This window comes from Antechinus flavipes, chromosome 5 (genome assembly GCF_016432865.1).
Source record: "Antechinus flavipes isolate AdamAnt ecotype Samford, QLD, Australia chromosome 5, AdamAnt_v2, whole genome shotgun sequence".
Classification (NCBI taxonomy): Eukaryota; Metazoa; Chordata; class Mammalia; order Dasyuromorphia; family Dasyuridae; genus Antechinus; species Antechinus flavipes.
Genome location: NC_067402.1, coordinates 292,669,214 through 292,689,183, shown reverse-complemented (window position 1 = coordinate 292,689,183; position 19,970 = coordinate 292,669,214). Strand labels below are relative to the sequence as shown.

Here is a 19,970-nt window from a genome sequence, read left to right as displayed (position 1 = left end):
GCAGGTGAGGGAGCCCCCTTGGGAGCCCAGCTAGAGCCCCCTACCCGAGAAACTCCCCCTCCCCCAGATGCCTGCCAGGGCTGAGGGAGGGGGAAGGGAGCACTGGCACTGGGCTCTAGATACTTACGGAATATTCTCTGCCAGACTCATGGCCTCCTTACAGTCATAGAATGGGTACATATGAGAGGTCAAGAACACGGGGGTCCGCAGGAAGGTGAGCACGATCTGGACCTCGACGTGGTCTGTGGAGAAGGGAATAAAGGCTGGATGGTGAGCAGGGCCCCGACCCACCCACTACCCACTCCTGCTTCTGGTCCTGTTTCCCCATCTGCAAAATGAGGGAGGCTACACTAGACTGGCTCCCTTCTACCCATCCAAGCAAGCAGTAGTTATTAGGCAGCAGCCAGGATGCACCAGGTCCGGGGATCAAGAGACTAAGAGACCCCGGCCCCGCGAACAACGAGCCCTGTCCTCAGCGAGCTTCTGGCAAACAACGCCAAAGAAATGTGGTAGGGAGGGGGACGTGGCACTACCAGCGGGTACACGGAGAGCTTTCCTCAATGGCCTGATAAGGGCAGAGCTTTGAGGAGAACCGGAAATTCTAAGAGGTAGGGATAGGTGGGGGGGGGGGGGGACAAAGGATAAAGGAGTGGGGATGGGTGAGGGGTCAGGAGAAAAGCATGGGAGGAGGGCAGAAGAAAGGTATAGGGGGACAGGACAAAGGATAAAGGAGTGGGGATACCTAAAGGCTCAGGAGAAAATTATTGGGAGGGGCAAGAAAAAGGCATAGGGGAGACAAAACAAAGGATAAAAGAGTGGGGATGGGTGAGGGATCAGGAGAAAATTATTGGGGGGTGGGCAGGACAAAGGATAAAGGAGTAGGGATGGACAAAGGTGTGGAGGGGGGAGGCTAGAATAAAGGTGTGGTTGTGAGTATAGAGAGACCAGACAAAGGTATGGGGGGGGGGGGCAGAAGAAAGGGATAGGGAAGCTAGAATAAAGGTGGGGATGAAGAGAGACCAATAACATGGAGGGGCAGGAGAAAGAGATTGGGGGGAGGGAGTGGAACTAGAATAAAGGTAGAATAAATGGGGAGAGACCAGACAAAGGCGTGGGGAAGATGGGGGTGGGGAGAAATTCAGATGTGACCTGCTTGCTCGTAGTCCCCTGGAAGGGGGTGGGAGGGGAAGGAGCTTATAGCGACCCTGGAAATAAAGAGCATCCTCTTGTTGGAGCTTTCTCCAGTCTCCTGCCCAGCAGCCTCTCTATGAATCAGGCCAGTTCTTGCAGTGAGTGGGCGAGCGACCCACGGGAGCCCCAGCCGCCCCATTTACCAGGAAGGTTTAAGGTGTTCACAAAGGGCTTTCCTCCCAATGAGAGTGAGGGACAGATAGTGCTGGGTCCTTTGGCTGATTTCATAGATGGGGAAACTGAGTCACAGGCTTTAGTTAAGGGCCAAGCCGTGATTTTTAAGTTCCAATCACCTGGTCTTTTCTTATATGTATACATGTATGAATGTGTACATATATATTATATATGTATACATGCACACATAGATGCACATATGTACTTCCCCAGTAGAATGGAGAGCCTTGAAGGTGGGAGATTGTATTTGTATTTTTGAATCCCCGGCAGAGCTGGCTCTGCAAGAGGAGTCTGTGGAGTGGTTGACTGGTTGTTTTCATCAGAAGTTAATCCTGTAAATTCTATAATGTGTGTATTCTTGCACCCATTTTACAGATGAAGCAACATTCAGAGGGTATGTTCTAACAGCCAAGTGCCAGAGACAGAATTCAAATCCGGGGCTTTTCTGCCAAGTCCAGAGCTCCCCCTTTTATCAGAGGCTTTTGCTGGCCTCTATTTCTCCAGGACCTGATTTCTCTAGGCTGGCCCTCTCACACAAGGTTCCCCCCCCACCTCCCAGTTTTCTGGCTGCCTCCATCTGTTGCTTCAAAGGCAATTATCAGATCCTGTCTCGGGTGAGCAGCTCAAAGCCCAGAGACCTCATGTTTCGTCCCCAAGGGCCCTCGCTGACGTTCCCTCGGAGCCACTGGGACAGCGGCTCCTTACTTCTATGGGATGCGATCTCGCCGGGTGTCTGACCTGGCCCCTCCTCGCAGGTCCTGGCCTCCAGCAGCCCCAGCCTCTCCCTCCCTTAGCCCTCACCGAGGACCTAAAGAATTCAGGGCACAGGTGTGGCCTGGCCGTCTGGCTTTCTCGGGAACGGCCTCATTTCAGTCTCCCTGGGGATGGAAGGCCCGCGGGTGACCCTGGGAGGGGAGGCCCTCGGCCTCCCCCCTCACCCCCCAGAAACACTGTTCCCTGCCCTTCTATCTCCCTCCTGTCAGTCTCTCCTTTTCTCCCCCTCCGCTTTCTTTCTCACAGTCACTCAATAGCTACTGGTCCTATCAGTGACCTCTCCAGGCCATCTCTTGGCTTAATGAGGCTGTCCCGGGAAACCTCACTCTGGGAAAAGGTGAGCGCCTGACCTTGGCCCGGAGGCGTCGCGGGAATGCTGCTGGGGGAGTCACAGATGATGGTGTCTCCTTCCACACGGGCAGGGTGAGCCGGAGAGTCTCCGAAGCGACACTGAAGGTCGTCATTTATTGTCAGAGCTGGAAGTGGGCTGACTGTCAAACGCACCTGGAGACACAGGACAGACACCCAAGGTGGTGAGGTGGTGAAGGAGATGAGGGAGGTGAAGGAGGTGAAGGAGGTGAGGGAGGTGAGGGAAGTGAGGGAAGTGAGGGAGGTGAGGAAGGTGAGGGAGGTGAGGAAGGTGAGGAAGGTGAGGGAAGTGAGGGAAGTGAGGAAGGTGAGGGAAGTGAGGGAGATGAGGGAGGTGAGGAAGGTGAGGAAGGTGAGGGAAGTGAGGGAAGTGAGGAAGGTGAGGGAAGTGAGGGAGATGAGGGAGGTGAGGAAGGTGAGGAAGGTGAAGAAGGTGAGGGAAGTGAGGGAGGTGAGGAAGGTGAGGGAAGTGAGGGAGGTGAAGGTGGTGAAATCATACCCAGGGAACACACACACACACACACACACACACACACACTCCATACCAATACCAGCCTGAACCATTCCCTGGGTTTTGAAAGGCAAGTGAAAAGGAGACAGGCCAGGAGTGAAGCACTCCCCAATAAGCCTTTGTCTCACACTGCTTAGGTGTCCCCGTTTCCCAGAAACCCGCTCTGATTGCTCCTGCCCACCTTCCCCGACTCTCCTCCTGAGTCCTCTCGTCCCAGGCCCTCTTACCTCACCCTGAGCCCGACGGCTCATGTTCTGGGGCTGGGCGCTGGTGACAGCTACACAGGAGTTTCCCCGACTCCAGAGCCAATGATTCTCCTCCTCGGCCCTCTGGCAGTCGACCTTCCTGGTGCAGCTGGTGGAGAAGTGGGGCGTTAGGGCCTCCAAGGCAGGACCAAACTATGGCTCCTCTCCTTAAACCAGGGATCCCTGAAAGCAAGGCTGGGTCTCTCCTTAGTCCCAGAATTCCCTCAGAAAGATCTGACCTCTGGACTAGGGAGAGGGACCCTCCTGAGGGCAAGCCCAGACCACCGCTTCCCCCACAGCTGAGGAGAGCCACATTTACCTCTGGGAAAGAGCACAATCTCCTAAAAGACAAACTGACACCTCACGCAGATTGGGGGGCCCCTCAGGACCGCCTCTCACACACAAATCGGCCCCCGGCCTTCAAGCCCATGGCTGTGGCTGCCTTCCTGGGCCCTTCCCCTGCCTCCTGCAGGCCCAAATACGGCCACTTACCGGCCCTCAAGCACACACCAGCCGCAGTAGGGGTCCCGAGAATCCTGGCACTGCTCACAGGTCTGGTAAAGGAGACACTCCTGAACAGGAAGCCGGAAAACCTAGGAAAGAATGAGGGGGCGATCTGGTGAGGGGAGACCTCCAGTCTGGGAAGGACTGGGACGGAAACTAAGAAGCTTCAAGATCTCTACTGTAAATGACCTTAGAGGGGAAAGGTGGTGTCTCTACAGCCCCTTGGATCCAGATCCTCCCCATGGCACTTTGGCTCTAGCTCTTCCTCCTCCTCTCCCAGTACCCTGGCTCTAGATCCTCTCCCCACAGTACCTTAGTTCTAGACCCTCTCCCCACACGAACCTGACCCTAGACCCCCTCTTTATAGTATTCTAGCTCTAGGCTCTTCCCCTCATGGTACGCTGGCTCTGCACTTTCCCCTCATAGCACTCTGGCTCTAGACCTTCTCCCCCATATACCTTAGATCTAGATTCCCCCAGAGTACTCTGGATCTAGACTTTCCCCCCACAGTACCCTGGCTCTAGACCCTCTTCCCATAGCACCCTGGGTCTAGTCCAGCTCCTAGATTACAACTCGAATGCCCCTGGCCACAGCTGGCTGCCACGTGGAGTCTGGGTTCTAAACTAGCCACAGATTCTAGACCTTCCTATCCATATCCCACATCCCTTCCCTCTCTAGAAAAAAGAGGGGTCAGTCGAGGGACCCAGGGGTCAGGAAGCTGGACCCTCATGTTGGCCAAGTCTAGGTCCTAAGTTCTGATCCTTCCCTTCCTCCTAGAGCCTCATCTGCACCATGATGGATCTTTTCTGGGCACAGGGATCGCCTCCTAAAGGGCTTCACTGCCTCCACTGTCACTGGAGCCAGCGGGCACACCCCTTTAGAGAGGGAACATCCAGAAGAGGGAAGGTCTCCCCTCTCCTGTCCACCTTGCCCATCCCCAGATCAGTCAGCCACTTCTAGTCAGAACTCTTTTAAGCTCCCTCTGGCATTCAAGGCCCTCTACCAGTGGGCCCCAGCCCCTTTCCAGCTTTATCTGATAGTGATCTCCCTCCTTTTCCTGGCTCCGTGTGCCAGTCTCCTTGGATGCTGGCTGCTTAGTTAGCCCGTCTCATCTACTGGGAGGGTAGGGTCCAGGTCTCCCCACGGTGGGAGCCGGGCCCGGGGCCAGGTGGGCGAACGGGAGGAGTTTGGAGAGGAGAGCGAGTCAGCTGGTGCATCCTAAAGGCCCAGCCGGCCCACCCACCCTCCGGCCCCACCCCAGCTGCCAGCTCGGGCCACCGTGTCCTAGGAGGGAGCCGAAGCTTTCAAAAAGTGAAGGCAAAGCCAAAACTGGGTCAGCAAGTCTGGCTTCTGTCCCTCTCCCTGCCTGTGAGTTGCCGCCCATCCCTTCCAGAGGGAGGGGGCCCCTCTAAGGCACCCCAACCCCAAGCGGCTCCCCAGGAACCCCCTGGCTGTGTCTGCTGCGGCCGGGACGAGGCGGGTAACCGCTCACCGGCATGTGATTTGAATATCATTAGCACCCCGCCCCCCGTCCCCGGCGCTGGGGATCCTGGCCATTTTCCAGGTAAACCCTGATCCCCCAATGAATCTGGCTGGTGTCCGCCCCACCCCCACAAAGGCACCACGGGTCCCCGAGAGGTGAGCTGACCCAGATTCCCGGCTACCCGCTATCTCCAGGGAGGGCGAGGGCGAGGGAGCAGAGGGCAGGGGAGGGGAGGAGGGAGGGGAAAAGGGAAGGAGAAAAGAAACAAAGAGAGAGCCAGAGAGAAAGAAGAACAGAAGATAAGAGAAAGAAAGCAACGGAGGAGGGAGGGAGGCAGAGACACTCCGAGCCCCAGCCCCTTATCAGGTGCCCGCTGTGCTCCAGGCACGGTGCTGGGGGCGGCTGGGAGGGAGAGCCAGAATCAGAGGGAGGGTCGGAGGGTTCCCGGGCAGTTCTAAGCCGCTGAGAGCTCCCAGAACGGGGACTGAGGAAGAACGAGAAGCTCCCAATGGCCCCTGCCCCCAGGAAGCCCCCAGAAAACGGAACCTGCTACCTTTCTGCACCCCCTTCATCCCTGGGCGGCTTCTAGGCCTGATCTCACCCCAGTGTGGAAGCTCCTTTAGAACAGGAGCTGGGATTTCCCCTCCCCTGCTCACCCAGCTCGCTCCTGGGCCTGCTCTGCCCCAACCTTGAAGCTCCCTGAGAGCAGAGTCTGGGACTCCCCCTTGGCCTCCCTCTCACCCGGCACAACCCCGGGCAGCTCCTGGGCCTGCTCTCCCCTAGTCTGGAAGCTCCCCGGGCGCAAAGTCTAGGGCTCCCCCTCTGTCTCCCCACCCTGCCTAGCAGAGCACAAGGCCGTGCACGTCAGAGGGACGAGGATGGGTTTGGGGCTAAAAGAAATAGCTCCCAGACCCACTTTCCCGTTCCCTGCAGCCTGGGCTGTGGAAGGGGGGTCGGGCCTGGCTTAGCTGCCGCGCCCTTGAGCCCGGTACCTTGTCCTGGGTCATAACGTAGAGACTGGTCCCATTGGCGGACAGCAGCAGGTCTCTCTCGATGCGTTTGTTAAGCTCCACGGGGATCGAACCGTACTCCGTGGACGTCCCGTCGGCAGTCAGGAACACCTGAGCAGAGGGAGGAAGGCCAAAGGCTGCGGGAGCTGTCCCCGGAAGGAGGCCACCATTCGTGGCCGAGCCCCTCGGAGAAGTCTGCAAGGAGCATGAGCCGCTCTCTGCAGGAGGGACCTCTTCCCCCAGGTCCCAGGCAGGGAAGACCCGGGCCTCCGGCCTCCTACTAGATCACGTTATGGTTAGGACATCCCCATCCCTTTCATGGCTGCAGCTCAGACCCGAATCTCCCTCCCTGAGGAGGGCAGCGATCAGGGTTCGGGACAGGGAAGGCCCCCGGGCTCACCTTGAGGATGCGGCCGTCCGACGTCCCCAGTAAGACCACGGTGTGCCCGTTTTCGTTCGTCACCGTCACCGCCGTCAGATTCATGCCGTCTCTCTGTAGGGCAGCGGTGCTCACCAGCCCGTCCCGGCTCCCGAGGGGGTACGGCAGGTGCTCAGAGCCGCAGCGGAAACTCAGGCTGGCCTGCAGACGGAGGAGGGCGAGATCCCCATCTGTTCTTGCCCAGCCCACCTCTGCCCATCGCCCGAGCCAGCTCCCGTCACCGTAATCCGACTCAGTAAGCCCTACCACGTCTCCTTCCCTGCCCCCTCCCCTGCCATCCTGTGCCACCCACAGCGGGGCTCACTGAGGGGGCTCGTTTTTCCTTAAGGTCTATTGAATGAACCTGTGTCACGTGGCCCACGTGAGACTCCAGGGGGCGGCCGCCCTTGACTGGGAAGCCCCCGCCGGGCCTGGAGGATGGCACGGAGTCTTCCCCACCCCCCTCCGGCCCCCTCGGGCAGACTCACCGGCCCGTGGCTCACACACTGGACTTCCCCGTGGAAGGGCTTGTAGAAGGTCTGGGAGCTGCTGCCCTGGGCCCCCGTGTAGCATTTGTTCCTGTTCTCCTCCATCTTCTGGTGGATGTCCCCCAGGGGGAAGAGGCACAGGGCGGAGCGGGGGCTGCCGCCGCCGCCCTTGCTGTCCTTGCTGAAGACCGCGAAGAGCACGCGGCCGGCGCCGGGCGTGGCCTCCAGGGGGGCCACGAAGGCGGCGTGGCAGACGCCGTACACGTCCCCCGAGCCGCTGTGGCACTCCAGGTCCATCTCGAAGTAGGAGTAGTAGAAGGGGTCGTTCTTGCACATGCGCGCCACGAGGGTGCGGTTCTTGGCCGGCTGCTTGTCCTGCTGGTTGAAGATGAAGAAGACGTAGTCCCCGTCCTCGAACACGGCCACGAACTGCTGCGTGTTGGCCGACAGGTAGCCCGCCTTGAAGGCCGTGTGGTCCGTGTAAGCCTCGAAGGCCTCCTTGCCGTCCTTGCGGTCCAGCAGCCGCGTGCTGATGATGATCCCGTTGTCGTGGGGCCCGTTGCCTTTGCCCACGAAGAGCACGCGCTCGGCGGGCCCGCTGTCGTCGTCGCCCTTGCCCACGCTGGTCACCAGCCCCACCGTGGACACCCGCTCGTCGTTGCTGGCCACGAAGGACTTTTCCCCGCTGCTGTCCTCGTAGAAGATGCGATGGGAGATGTTGCCCAGCTCCCTCAGGGCGCAGATGCCCTTGAAGAGGCTGCCGCACTCCACCAGCCGCCCGCCCGGCCGGTCCAGCAGGAGCAGCTTGTTGACGTTGTCCGTGTCCACGGCCTCCTGGCACTGGCTCGGCTCGATGGGGGGCGTGCATTTTTTGTTGTCCAGCTCGGGCCCCGTTTCCACCGCGTGGACCAGCTGGAGGTCAGGGGTGAGCTGGTAGAGGGCATTCACGGACCCCACGTACACGGTCCCCGACACGTCATCAACCACCAGGTGGTTCAACTCTGTCTTACTGCGGAAGATTTCTAGTTTTCGGGACCTTGAGCTGTCGCCCACGTGCCACAGGGAACTCGTCAAGGTCAGCACCCACACCCAGGACACCATCCTGCTCCTCGGGACCCTGTGGAGATAAGGGGGGGGGGGGAGGTAAGTCAGTGTCATCTCAAGGCCTCGAAGGCCACATCACTCCCCCTCCGATTCCGGACTCTTCCGACTGGCAGCTCCCTGTGGCCGGGGCTGCTGCTTCCCTTAACCCCCGGAAGTCACCGTGTGCCCTCACCCCCTGCCAAAAGCTGGTGAGCACTCTCCAAGGACAAAGCCCTCCTTGCCCGGCACCGGAGACAGCGTCTGGGCCACTCTGGAAGACAGGAGCCCAGCCTCCTGGGCCTATTTTTCCTTGTTGGAAGTCTCCACGTGGTCTGTGCTAACGGACAGCCACCGCTAATCCTGGATCTACCAGGATGGGGAGTCAGGAGGAAGGCTGCCTAGTTTATAAGGAGAAACAGACCCAGAGGGAGAAATCAGCTAGCCTGGAAAGACTAGTCCCCGGACTTCCTAGCCCTCCACCCCTGGCTCTCACATCTGAGGATTTGTCACAAGCGCCCCTTCCCCATCTCCCTCGGGTTCTCCAACCTTCCCAGGATGCCCCGAGTCTCAGTGGAACAGAGAGGTGATAAACCGGTGCATTTTTCCTTCTGTTTGTGGGGCAAGGGGGTGGAATGGTGCAAGACACGGGACAAGACACGGGACGTGGCGTGAATCGGACCAGACGACCCGTGAGCTCAGAACCCTGCGCTCCTCAGACCGCTTGGATTCCCGGGGCTGGCCTACCCCAGAGATAAAAGCAGTGGCAAGTGGCTGCCCCCGACCACGTCCATACACCGACACGCGTACCCACAGAGACGGCCGCAAGCCCCTCCACAAGCACACACAAGAAGAGTTAGCATCTTCGTGATGACACTTTACAAGTAGCGTCTCATTTAACACCCCTGAGAGGCAGGTGTCTGCACTATTCCCATTACTCAGATGAGAAAACTGGAGCAGGGATGATCTGCCCAGGGTCACACAGTTAGCAAGTGTCTGAGAGATGGGTATTTGTACTCTTCCCATTCTACAGATGAGAACACTGAAGTAGGGATGATTTCCCCGGGCTCATATAGTTAGCAAGTGTCTGATGCCGTATCTGAATTCAGGTCTTCCCTTCTCCAGAGCAGCCAGGGGGCTCAGTAGTTAGAGCGCTGGCTCTGGAGTCGGGAAGACCCATGTTTTTCAATTCAGATCTGGCCCCGGATACTCACTATCTGTGAGACCCAAACAAGTCCCATCTGTTTGCCTCGGTTTCCTCATCTGCAAAATGAGCTGGAGAAGGATATGATAAATCATTCCGATGTCTCTGCCAAGAAAACCCCAAATGGGCTCACAGAGAGTCAGACATGCGTGAAAAACGACCGAACAACAACAAACTTCCTGAGTGCGGGTCCAAGATCCTCTCCACCGTGGCACCACTTGGCCGCCTCTGCCACACGTGAACGCAGACACACATGCTGTACACAACGATCGCTCTTGTTTCATTCCGGCCTCACAGGTCTGCCCGGGAAGGACAATCCCAATTCCCAGAGCAGGAAACTGAGGCTGGGTCGGAGATAGCTGGCCAGTGACTGAGGCCTCAGACGCTCTGTGACCTGCGCGAGTCGTTTAGCCCCATTTCCCTCAGTTTCCTCTTCTGTAAAATGCCCCAGGGCAGGAAAGGGCGGTCTCTGTGCCAAGAAAACCCCAAACGGAGGCCCCGAAGAGTCAAACGTGACCAAAACTCCACAACAACAATGGCTGAGGCAAGATCCAGGTCCGGGTGCTTCTTGTTGTGATCAGACACAGCCAGAAACCCCAGGAGAGGCTGCAGGAGACGCAAAGCAGGGACACGCCCATGGAGACCCACACTCCTTGCACTCGGATCCCCGACACAGCTAGAGGAAGCCCCAGAGGCCCCTGGAAGCAGACTGAGGACTTCCACCCCCGCCCAAGCCTGGGCCACCCACAGAAGCTCGGACGCCTCTGTCTTCTGGAGAGCTTTTGGGGGCTATTTAAGGCGAAGGGTGTTAACAGACTCCCTCAGGAGATGGGAGCCCCCTCCCCAAGCAGCCTGCCCGCCCGAGGTCGGCTCTTACGGGCCCTCACACGCCCGCCGCCACCACTGGGGACGCACTATTTATAACCCTGCTAATGGAGCCCGGGGAGGCACCTCAGCTGTCTAGGAGGCTCCGTCCCTCCTTTCCCGGCTCTCCAGCCCGGAGCCGGTCACGCGGTGGCGGTCCGACCCGTCACTCCGTACCCACGGGCATGGACTGGGGGACACGGGATCCCGCGCCCATGTGGGCACCGTCTGGAACTGGGGCGCCCACACTCAGCTTTCTACTTCGGCGGGCTCGGGGCTCATTGACTTACAAATCTCCTCCTTTGGAAACATTTCATTCTCCTCGTTCCCTCCCTCCCTCCCTCGCTGCCTGCCTGGCTCCAAGGCCTCCCAGGGCTCATTGAAAATTCTGTATCTGATCAGCCCCCCGGGGTGGGGGAGGGCCCGCTCTGGAGATGCCGCCCCCTCCATCCCTCCTTTGTTCTCCAGGCCCTCTCCGTGCCCCCCGGTGGGGGGAGAAGACACGGGTGGGGAGAGGTGTGAAACCGAGTGAGAGACACGGGGTCCTGCCCCCCTCCCAGCTGGCACATGTGTGACTGCGCCGTGCGGGGAGAGACAGAGACAAAGAGACACGGTCGCACGAGGTGCCGCCGTCGCCCGGGCGGGAGATGACGGACGGCGTGTGCGTGTGAGTGCGCGTCCATGGGGTGTGAGAGAGGGCGTACATGTGGAAGGGTGTACTCGAGAGCATGAGCAGCTGTGTGAGCACACGTGTGTAAGTTTACATGTGTGTATGAGCGCACGAGCAGGTGTGTGAGCATGTGTGTGAGTGAACATGCACAACACTGAATATTCACATGTGTGTGAACACGAGTGTGAGTTTATGTGTGTGAGAGAGCATGTACATGTGGAAGAGTGTGAGTGTGTACACGAGTGCACGAGCATGCACGATAGTGTATATGTGTAAGAGTGCATGTTTACAAGTGTGTACATGAGTTGTGTATGTGTGAGTACACATGTATAGCACTGCATGTTCACATGTATGTGAGCACGAGTGTGCGTGTGTGAAAAGGGTAAGAGCATGTTTACATTGTGTGTGTCCGTGTGCGCGTGCACTAGACCCCAGGAAAACCAGTGACCGTGACCATGCACAAGCGGTCCCTGATGCCCGACTCCGCCCTCTCGGCTCCGGCTCGGCCGCTCCCCCACGCTGGGGAGTCCGGCCCGGGAGCCAAGGGAAAATCCAAGCCCCATGACCGGGACTCGGGAAAGGCTGAGAATTTAATCGGCTGCTTAATCCGTCTCCAGCCCAGGCGGACCCGGCTCGCTCGGGAGCTCCCCGGATGCCTCCTTCCCTTCTCACCGCCTCAGACCAAGAGCACCCCCCAGCCCAGATCCCTCCGTCTTCCCCAGGCCTTGCTTGGCCCCCCAGAGAAAGGGGGGGCCCAGCCCTTCCACCCCAGAGCAAAAAGTAGATGGGGGGCAGGAGCCCAGGAAGGGGAGTCTGGAGACTCCATCTTCAGCCATCCCCGGGCGAAGGATGGGCACACGTGCCGTCCAGCCCCCTGCTTTCCCCTCGAAGGACCCTCTCCCCTGTGGGGGTACCTCGACCCTTTCTGGACTGGCAGCCCTATGGGGGCGGGGCTGAGGTCTCGCATCCTTCCCAGAGCCCAGCCTAGGCTGGGCACAACAGGGTTCGGACGACGCCCCGGACATTTATTAGCACCGTGACCGTGGCTAGGTCACGTACCTGCCTGAGCCTCTCGCTCCTCATCTGTAAACGAGGCTGAGAGACCCAGAGGGTGATGGACCCCAGCCTGCGGGGCTCCAGACGGGGGACCCAGCATCCCAGAAAAAGGAGAGGGACAGATCATCACATATGGAGTGGAAAAGATCTCAGAGGCCCTCTTCCAACTCCCCCATCTTACAGATGGGGAGACTGAGGCAGAGCGAGGCAGGTCCCACAGGTAAGGAGCAGAGGCAAGATTTGAACTAAGGTTCCTTGAGTCCAACCGCTGCTTTTCTCACTGTGACATTCTAAAGGCCTTGGAAGAAAACAGCACCTCCTGTCCAGCTCCAAGAAGGAGTCTCCAGTCTCTTTAGAAACCAGAACGGCAGACGTCCCCCACTGAGTCTGCCCTCTCCATCCCCCCCACACCGTGGAGGTCCTTCCAGCACCCCTCCCCCTCTGAATCGGTCCCAGCCTCGGGCTCGAGCCGGACGTCTCTCCCTCGCTCCTCACCTGCCTCCCCGGAGCAGCCACAGCGACGCCATCGCCGGCCCTTCTCCGGCTCAGCCCTCGCCCCTCAGCCTGCCTCACTCCCCCTCCACCCAAAACTCGTCCAGCCTGCACACGAAGTCTCTTATCCTCTCATTCAAGGGGGCAACTCGTCCAATCCTCTCATTTTAAGAAACTGAGTCCCGGAGCAGAGAAGGGACACCTCCGACTTCCAGCTGAGGGAAGCAGGGCCAGATACCCGGAGAAAAATAGCGAGAGGCGCCGAGACCCCCTCCCCCAGGCCTGACAGAAGGAGCGGCCCCGGCTGCCGGGAGGGACAGTTGTAGGTTCTCAAAGCCCAGCAGCCTCAGGCTGTTTCAGGCTCCCGCCTTCCTTCCCGGCCCCGCGAGGTGTCCCTAGGCCCTCGTTCAGGGGTTTCCAGAGATACTGGAAGCTGTGGGTCTGACAGAGAATGCGGAGGCCCCGGGGAAGAGCGTGGCCCAGCCCCAGCCCCGGCCCCGGCCCCTTCCGTGGGGCCGTTTCTCCCTCTCACCTCCGTCCGGTCTTGCCCATTGCGGCCCGAGCCGGGAGCCCACCTTCCTGCGGGCGGCCAGAGGACTCTCCAGCCGGCGTGTGAGGCCGGGACGGGGCGGGCGGGAGGGCCGAGAGGGAGGAAAGTTCCTCGGCGGCCGGCCCTCCCCCGGCCCTCCCTCGGCCTGGCTCGGCCGCGCTCCGGTGCTGATGGGGGAATGATTGGAATGTTCCCGGGATGAGGCCGGCTCGCTGTGCTGATCTAATCGGCCAGGGCTGAGGCCAGCTGGGAGGAGGGGGCGGGGGAGAGCGGGGCCCAGGGGCTCCATCACTCAGCCGGCCTCTGTGGCCCTCAGAGCTGGACTGGCCACCTGAAGGTGAGCCTGCCCCCTCTCCCGGCCCCCCAGTGAGCCTGACCGGCCCTTTGTGGGGAAGGGGTGGGACTCCCTGTGTGACCCTGACCCAATCACTGCCTCCCGCCTCGGTTTCTTTATCTGTGGACTGGGGATAATAACATACTGCAAAGTATTCGAGAAACATGGCTTGTGTTAGCACAATGGGCGGCCACACGGTGAGACACAGACACAATACACACAATGTACCGCACGGTCCGGCAGCCCAGACTCCTCCCCCAGATGGCATTAGGAGAACGGGGGAAGCGCAGATACAATGACACGTAGAGACTCCAGCACCGGGACCCCAGGGGGGACAGAGAGGCCCCGGGAAGCAGGACAGACGACAGCCACCATGCCCACAACGGTAATAACAATACTGAGTCGGATCATTCTTAGGGGACGGGTACCCTGGGGGGCAAGCCGACCAATAGCTCTGAGCTCTTTCTCTCTGCCCCCACCCAATAAGATGAGAAGAGTCCATCACAGTAGGAAGGAAAGCCCTGGAGCCCCCCATTCCCCCCCAGGTCCATCCAGGCTCCAGAAGGCCAGCTGTGTGCTATAGGAAAGACCCCTGGGTGGAGCTCCAGGAGCTACTACCCTCAGCTTACCCAGCCATGGCTCCTCGCCGCGAGCCCCCAGCTCTGGGCGCCCTCTGGTTCGGCTCCAGAGCCCAGACTCCTCCGGCCGGAGTTGATGGGAAGCAGGATTAGGAAGCAGGGTTGTTTTTTTTTTGCTCCCGGCCACCCCCACCCTGGCCCAGCTTGACTCAAAGTTCAGAGTTCAAGAGACCCAGGAAGGCTCCCCACCTACAGCTGCTTGGCTTATAGCATACCGACCCACTGTCTTCCCACTTCAATGGCAGCCGGCTCGGAGTAGCCCAGCCTCGAGGCGCACTCCCAGCGGCTCTGCCTTTCTCAGGCCTCCTCCAAGCCCCGCACGCTGGGCAAAAAGGGCTCCTAGGTGGGCGAGGGGACTCCGGCTCCTGCTGGGAACTCCGAGGGCCCCCCTGCTCCGCCGCCACGGCCGGCCATCTCGCTGCCAGGGCCGGCCAGGCTTTCCTGGAATGGGCTCCAAGCGCTTCCTGTTTTGCAAGCCTCTCCGGGGAGCCCCTTCACGCTCATGATCTGGGGCTTCCTTCGAAGCCTGTCCTTCCTGGCAAGGGGCAGGAGGTGAGTTTCCGTGAAGGCAGCTCTGACCGTCTGCCCAGACTCCTTCCCGCCGTAAGTCCGGAAAATTCATTCCAGACTCAGCTTTGCCTCCAAGGCCCTTCCTCCTCCTCCCCCAGTAACTTCTCAAACAGATACCCTCACCTCTTCCAGGAAGGCTTTGCAACCTCAGCCTATCTTCCTTGCCCTGCCTCCGGATGAGAAATTTAAATTTAGAAAGGGAGGCAGGGAAGAGGCCGCCATTTGCCAGAGCTCTCCCCGAAAGCCCTCTAAACAACTTTAAAAAGTGTCGTAAAACGATTCCTGGAGTGCTAGAACTCACCCAAAGACAGACTGAAACACTTTCCCAGCCCAAGATAACTTAGGTCAGCTGGAAAGGTCAGGGGTGAGAGAGGAGTGCGATCCAGCCCAGGCCTTCACCAGCGCAGAGCAGGCCCCAGCAAAACAGAAGCAGACATCGGGAGCCCGGAATCAGCAGCTGCTTCTGGAGCTCTCAGCCCACAGGCAGTGAGGGATCAAACAACTGTCAACAGGAGATTACAGGGTCTCTGGGCTAGCTCTGAGGCAGGACTCTGCTGCTTTGCCTCTAATCTGATCTGGGTCCCGGTCCTGGGTGGCAGTCCCAAGACAAGGAGTCTGTGGCCACAGTGGAGCAGGTCCTTCCTTCCAGTTCCGGGGCAGAAAAGAAGGCTTGTGACTCCTCACATAGCAGAGCACAAACCAGGAGAATAGTAAACATCCCTGCCTTAACTTATACCACCCTGAAAAAAGTAAAAACTTACAGATCCCTAGAATTATCTCTAAAAGAGCCGTGCAAAACTCCCGAAGCTTGGAACAGTGTGCCCTTTACCCTGAAAGCAAAGCCCTACTTTAACAAAAGAGTTAAAGGTCAAGTATTTGGCTGGGGAAGTGAGCAAACAACAGAAAATAATTCTGACTATGGGAAGTTACTATACTGACAAGACAGATCCAAACACATAAACACATACTCAGCAGAAAGCAACAAAGTCCAAGCTCCTACATCCGGAGCATCCGAGAAAAACAAGAATGGTCATTATTGATCAGAGAAATGCAAATTAAGACAGCTCTGAGATACCACTTCCTACCTCTCAGATTGGCTCAGGTGACAGGAAAAGATAATGATGAATGTTGGAAGGGATGCGGGAAAACCGGGACATTAATACATTGTTGGTGGAATTGTGGACTGATCCAACCATTCTGGAGAGCAACGTGGAACTACGTCCCGAGACCCTTTGATCTAGCAGTGTCTCTGCTGGGTCTGTATCCCAAAGAGATCATAAAAAAAGGGAAAAGGACTCACATATGCAAAAATGTTTATGGCGGCCCTTTTTGTAGTGACAAGGAACTGGAAATTGAGTGGCTACCCATCAGTTGGGGAATGGCTGAATAAATTATGGTACATGAAAGTTATAGAATATTATTATTCTATAAGAAATGACGAGCAATATGACTTCAGAAAGACCTGGAGAGATTTACATGAACTGATGCTGAGTGAAGTGAGTAGAACCAAGAGAACATTGTGCATGGCAACAACAAGATTACGTGACGATCAACTGTGATGGAATTGGCTCTTTTCAACAATGAGGCGATTCAGGCCAATTCCAATGGACTTGTAATGAAGAGAACCATCTGTACCCAGAGAGAGCTCTATGGGAACTGAGTATGGATCACAACATAGCATTTCCATTCTTTTTATTATTGTTTGCTTGCTTTTTGTTTTCTTTCTCATTTTTTCCTTTTTGATCTGATTTTTCTTGTGTAGCACGATATTTGTGGAAATATGTATAGAAAATTGTATAGAAAAATTGCACACGAATTACTTGCTGAAAATAGATCCAGGTGAGATAATTTAAAAATTATTACTGCCTGAAAGCCACATCAGAAAAAAAGCCTACACATCGTCTTTCAAGAAATCGTTAAAGAAAACAGCCCTGATAGTTTAGCACCAGAGGTTAAAATAGAAATGGAAAGAATCTGCCAATCACTTCCTGATTGGCAAAATGAAAATTCCCAGAAATATCATAGTCAAACTCCAGAGCTTGCAGATCAAGGCAAAAATATTGCTAGCATCCAGAAAAAATTCAAGTATCATGAAGACACAGTCAGGATAACACAAGATTTAGCAGCTTCTACATTAAAGGATCAGAGAGCTTGGAACACGATGTTTCAGAGTGCAAAGGAGCTAGGATTACAACCAAGAATCACCTACTCAGTAAAACTGAGTATAGTCCTTCAGAGGGTAAAAATTATATTCAATGAAATATAGGACTTTCAAACATCCTTGATGAAATGATCAGAGCTGAATAGAAAATTTTGACTTTCAAATATAAAAAGGTAAAGAGGAATGACAACTCATAAAGGACTTCTGTCCTCTACCCCGGGACAGCCTCTTAGAGACCTGGAAATAGCTATCACGTCCCCCTGAAGCTACAGACACCAAATCGATTCTACAGGGAAGAGATAATGCTTTAAATTACTGACCCAAGGTTGCTTAGCTGGGAAGCAGCACAAAAGACAGGCCTTCTGTTTACATTTCTATATGGCAAGTAGATACTTGTGACTCATAAGAACTTTTTCATTATTAGGGCATCAGAAGAAGTATATGTAGATAAATGGGAAAGTTGTGAACTGAATATGAAGGGATAATATTTTTAAAATAAAATTAGGAGATAAGAAAAGCAGCTAGGTGGTGCAGTAGATAGAGCACCAGCCCTGAAGTCAGGAAGGGCTGAGTTCAAATTTGACCTTGAACACTTAACACTTCCTATCTGTGTGACCCTGGGCAAGTCACTTAACCCCAATTGCCTCAAGGGGAAAAAAGGAGGTAAGAGAGGAATGCCTTGGAAGAAAGGTAGGAGAAAGGAAAAGGTTAATGGGACAAATTATGTCACATAAAAAAGGCAAGAAAAAAATTTTAAGTGAAGGAGAGGATGGAGAAGGAGTAAGTGGACCTTAACCCTCATCAGAATTGACTCAAAGAGGGAATAACATACACACTCATTTAGGTATAGAAATCTACCTTACCCTACAGGTAAGAAGGAGAGGAAGGAGATAAGAGAAGGGAGGGCAGATTGGGGAAGAGGGTAGTCAAAAGCCAAACACTTTTGAGAAGGGAGAGGGTGAAAAGACAGAGAATAGAATGGAGGAAAATAATTAGCAATCATAATTGTGAAAAAAGTTTTGAAGCAAGTTTTTCTGATAAAGGCCTCATTTTTCAAATATATAGAGAATTGAGTCAAATTTATTAAAAAATAAGAACCATTTGTCATTTGAAAAATGATCAAAAGATATGAAGAGTTTTTAGATAAAGTAATCAAAGCTATCAATAGACATGAAAAAATGTTCTAAATCACTATTGATTGATTGGAGAAATGCAAATTCAAACAATTCTGAGATACTACCTCATACTATCTCATACCCATTAGATTGGCTAAGAGAACAGAAAAGGAAAATAACAAATGTTGGAGGGGATGTGGGCAAAATGAGAGCTATAAAACCATGTATTTCCTTTGACCTAGTAAAGTAGTGACTGGGTCTTTATAAAAGAAATAAAAAACAAATTGGAAAAGGACCTATAGATACAAAAATCTTGATAGCAGCTCTTTTCTAGTGGCAACAAAATTGGAAATCGAAGGGATGCCCAACGATTGGAGAAGGGCTGAATAAACCGTGGGTGGAATATTACTGTCCTGTGAGAAATGACGAGCAGAATGCTCTCAGAAAAACCTGGAAAGACTTCCACGAGCTGATGCAAAGCAACATGTCCGGTGTACACAGTAATAACAATATTGTAAGATGATCAGCTGTGGATGACTTAGCTACTCTCAGCAATACAAAGATCCAAGACAATTCTGAAGGACTTATATTGTCCACCCAAAAGAAGGAACTGAGGGTGTCTGAATACAGATTGAAGCAGACTTTTAAACTATTTGTCTTGTAGCTTTTTTGCCTGTTTTCTTTCACAACCTGACTAATGATGGAAATTTAGAAAGGACCTGTTTGGTCACTTCTTTTTGTCTATGTTTTCTTTCACAACCTGACTAATGAGGGAAATTTAGAAAGGACCTGTTTGGTCACCTCCTCTGACCCAGGTCTGAGAACCACCTTTCCTTGGGCTCTCTCAAAGAGTGTGCACAAATTAGCTTCTCCTGACATCTAGTAATGAGGGAACACACCACCTCCGGAGTAGCCAATTCTACTTTGGGACAGTTCCCATTATTTGGAAAGATTTCTAGATCTCAAGCCTCCACTGGCTGCTCTGAAAATGCCCCTTGGGACAGCCTCTTAGAGACCTGGAAATAACTATCACATCCCCCTGAAGCTACAGACACCAAATCGGTTCTACAGGGAAGAAGACGTGCTTTAAATTACTGACCCAAGGTTGTTTAGCTGGGAAGCAGAACAAAAGACAGGCCTTTGGGGAGCTAGACCCCCTGCTGCCTACCCTACTTTTTATCTAGCCCAAAAAAGAATAGCCCGATTCATTTTCCACATTCCTAACAACAGCTGTCCTGAGGCAGTTAGGAAGTAGCTCACCGCCTCTTTACAAATGAGGAAACTAAGGTTTGGGGGAGAAAGGATTGGATTTAGGATTACACAGCCAGCAAGGCTCAGAGCTGGGATTTGAACCCAGGGCCCTCATTTCAAGTCCAGAGCTATTTCCAATCTCCTATTCCCGTTTTCTCCTTTCTCCTCCACTGTATTTATCCACACTGATGCTTCTGCCCTATGCTAGGGGCTGTCCACAATAAAACTCCTCAATTTCCTGGGCTGAGCGCTCCAGAACTCCACATGGCCATTCTCTACACCTGCCTGCCCCTAAATCCTTACTCTTCTACTGTCTACACCTACCCACTCTGTCCCAGGAACTGTCACCTATCTGCTGCCTACACTGGCTCACTCTGGTCCAGAACTCTGACCTGTGTGCTGTCTATATTTGCTTGTTTCCCCCCAGAATGCTTGCTGTCTCTACTTGCTCCTTCTTTCCCAGAACTCTGACCTGTGTGCTGTCTATATTTGCTCGTTTCCCCCCAGAATGCTTGCTGTCTCTACTTGCTCCTTCTTTCCCAGAACTCTGACCTGTGTGCTGTCTATATTTGCTCGTTTCCCCCAGAATGCTTGCTGTCTATCCTTGCTCATTCTTTCCCAGAACTCTGACCTGTGGGCTATCTCCACCTGGCCATCCTGTCCTTCCTTGAATAGCTCCAATTTCCACATAGTCCCTACCCACCCACCTGGAGCATCTCAGAACCAGTTCTATTGCCACCGACACCTTCCACTCACATCCCATTCAGACAGACACTGGTGGTCCGTTTGTCTACACGGGTCTAGACAGTATATACTTT

At 55.1% G+C, this 19,970-nt stretch overlaps 1 protein-coding gene across 1 annotated transcript in view; it reads right to left on the bottom strand.

Moving 5' to 3' along the window:
* Nucleotides 1–19,970, bottom strand: part of PLXNB2 (plexin B2) — a 90,100-nt gene that overhangs the window by 23,601 nt on the left and 46,529 nt on the right. The window contains exons 4-10 of the mRNA XM_051962604.1: nt 7,168–8,284; nt 6,662–6,841; nt 6,244–6,372; nt 3,757–3,857; nt 3,247–3,373; nt 2,490–2,643; nt 128–242 (exon numbers count right to left, since the gene is read on the bottom strand). Coding sequence (XP_051818564.1) covers nt 128–242; nt 2,490–2,643; nt 3,247–3,373; nt 3,757–3,857; nt 6,244–6,372; nt 6,662–6,841; nt 7,168–8,284 — 1,923 coding nt within the window. The remainder of the gene's footprint in view (nt 1–127; nt 243–2,489; nt 2,644–3,246; nt 3,374–3,756; nt 3,858–6,243; nt 6,373–6,661; nt 6,842–7,167; nt 8,285–19,970) is intronic.